The sequence below is a fragment of the Camelina sativa genome, chromosome 9 (assembly GCF_030686135.1).
Source record: "Camelina sativa cultivar CO46 ecotype springtype chromosome 9, ASM3068613v1".
Lineage (NCBI taxonomy): Eukaryota > Viridiplantae > Streptophyta > Magnoliopsida > Brassicales > Brassicaceae > Camelina > Camelina sativa.
In genome coordinates, this window is record NC_141888.1 from 2,580,967 (window position 1) to 2,582,069 (window position 1,103).

At 43.3% G+C, this 1,103-nt stretch overlaps 1 protein-coding gene across 1 annotated transcript; it reads left to right on the top strand.

The window, feature by feature from the left end:
* Positions 1-898, top strand: LOC147937623 (uncharacterized). The gene is made up of 2 exons (XM_087465197.1): positions 1-389; positions 550-898. Exons 1-2 carry the CDS (start codon positions 1-3, stop codon positions 896-898), a joined length of 738 nt encoding a protein of 245 aa, XP_087321323.1.
* The last annotated feature ends 205 nt before the right edge of the window (positions 899-1,103 follow it).

Here is a 1,103-nt window from a genome sequence, read left to right on the forward strand (position 1 = left end):
ATGTGGAAACAATTACTCAAGCTTAGAGAGACTGCTAAACCGTTCCTCTCTTGCAAAATTGGTGATGGGAAATCATGCTCATTCTGGTTTGATAGCTGGACACCACCATTTGGAGACTTGTTCACTTATCTGGGAAAGGATGAACATCAGAGACTTGGTCTACCTTTAGACTCCACAGTGGCAAAGGCTCATTCAGGCGAAGGTTGGATTTTTAGAGGAGCCCGTAGTGACAATGCGGAACTTCTATTTATCCATCTCGCGGGAATTACACTTTCAGAAGGAACTAAGGACACCTATCAATGGGCTCGACCACATGGTGATCCACATCCAAGGTTTAGCTTCGCCGATACATGGGAGTTATTGAAGCCTCCACTACCATTGGTGCCCTGGTTTAAGCAAGTCTGGTTCAAAGGCTCCATCCCGAAGCACTCTTTCACTATGTGGCTCTGTTGTCTTGATAGACTCCCAACCCTTTCAAGACTCAGAAACTGGGGTACGCGCGGTTGAAGACGATACCTGCTTCCTTTGTGAGATCTATTTTGAAACTAGGGATCACCTCTTCTTACGCTGCCCTTATGCGCGTGATCTATGGAGATGGTGTTTTCAAAAGCTTCAACTTCCTTTCATGGGTTTCACTACCTGGGATCTTTTCCTTAACTGGCTAAGCTCCGCCAACAACGATCCGAAAATGGCCCTCCTCAAATTACTGGTAGCCCAGACAGTGGTGTACACTCTTTGGCATGAGAGAAACTCCCGAATTTTCACAGGTAACCGTACTCCGGTTGAAGCTCTCTTCCCCAAGCTAGATAGAAGGATCCGCAACACCTGCCTAAAGATCATCTTCATCACGTATTGGTGCTTATATGAAGTGTATGGTGCTGTGGTGAAGAAGCTCTAAATACAGTACAAAAGAAGCATAGCAAAACGTTTGGTGCTTGAAGTGAAGAGCAAAGCAAAACGTTTGGTGTTTATGTGAAAAGCAGAGCGTAACGTTTGGCGCTTATGGGAAGTAAAGAAGCACGTATGAGCTTTTTTAAAGAAGTGAATTTCAAGTTTGAATTTATTTTAAATTTATATTAATTCTAAAATATTTTTTAAAACTC

Bases quoted from the DNA above. Each gene is read 5' to 3' on its own strand.
- LOC147937623 (XM_087465197.1), top strand. From the start codon at position 1: ATGTGGAAACAATTACTCAAGCTTAGAGAGACTGCTAAACCGTTCCTC. The intron at 390-549 runs GTTTAAGCAAGT...TTTTGAAACTAG, and splicing joins CCACTACCATTGGTGCCCTG to GGATCACCTCTTCTTACGCT.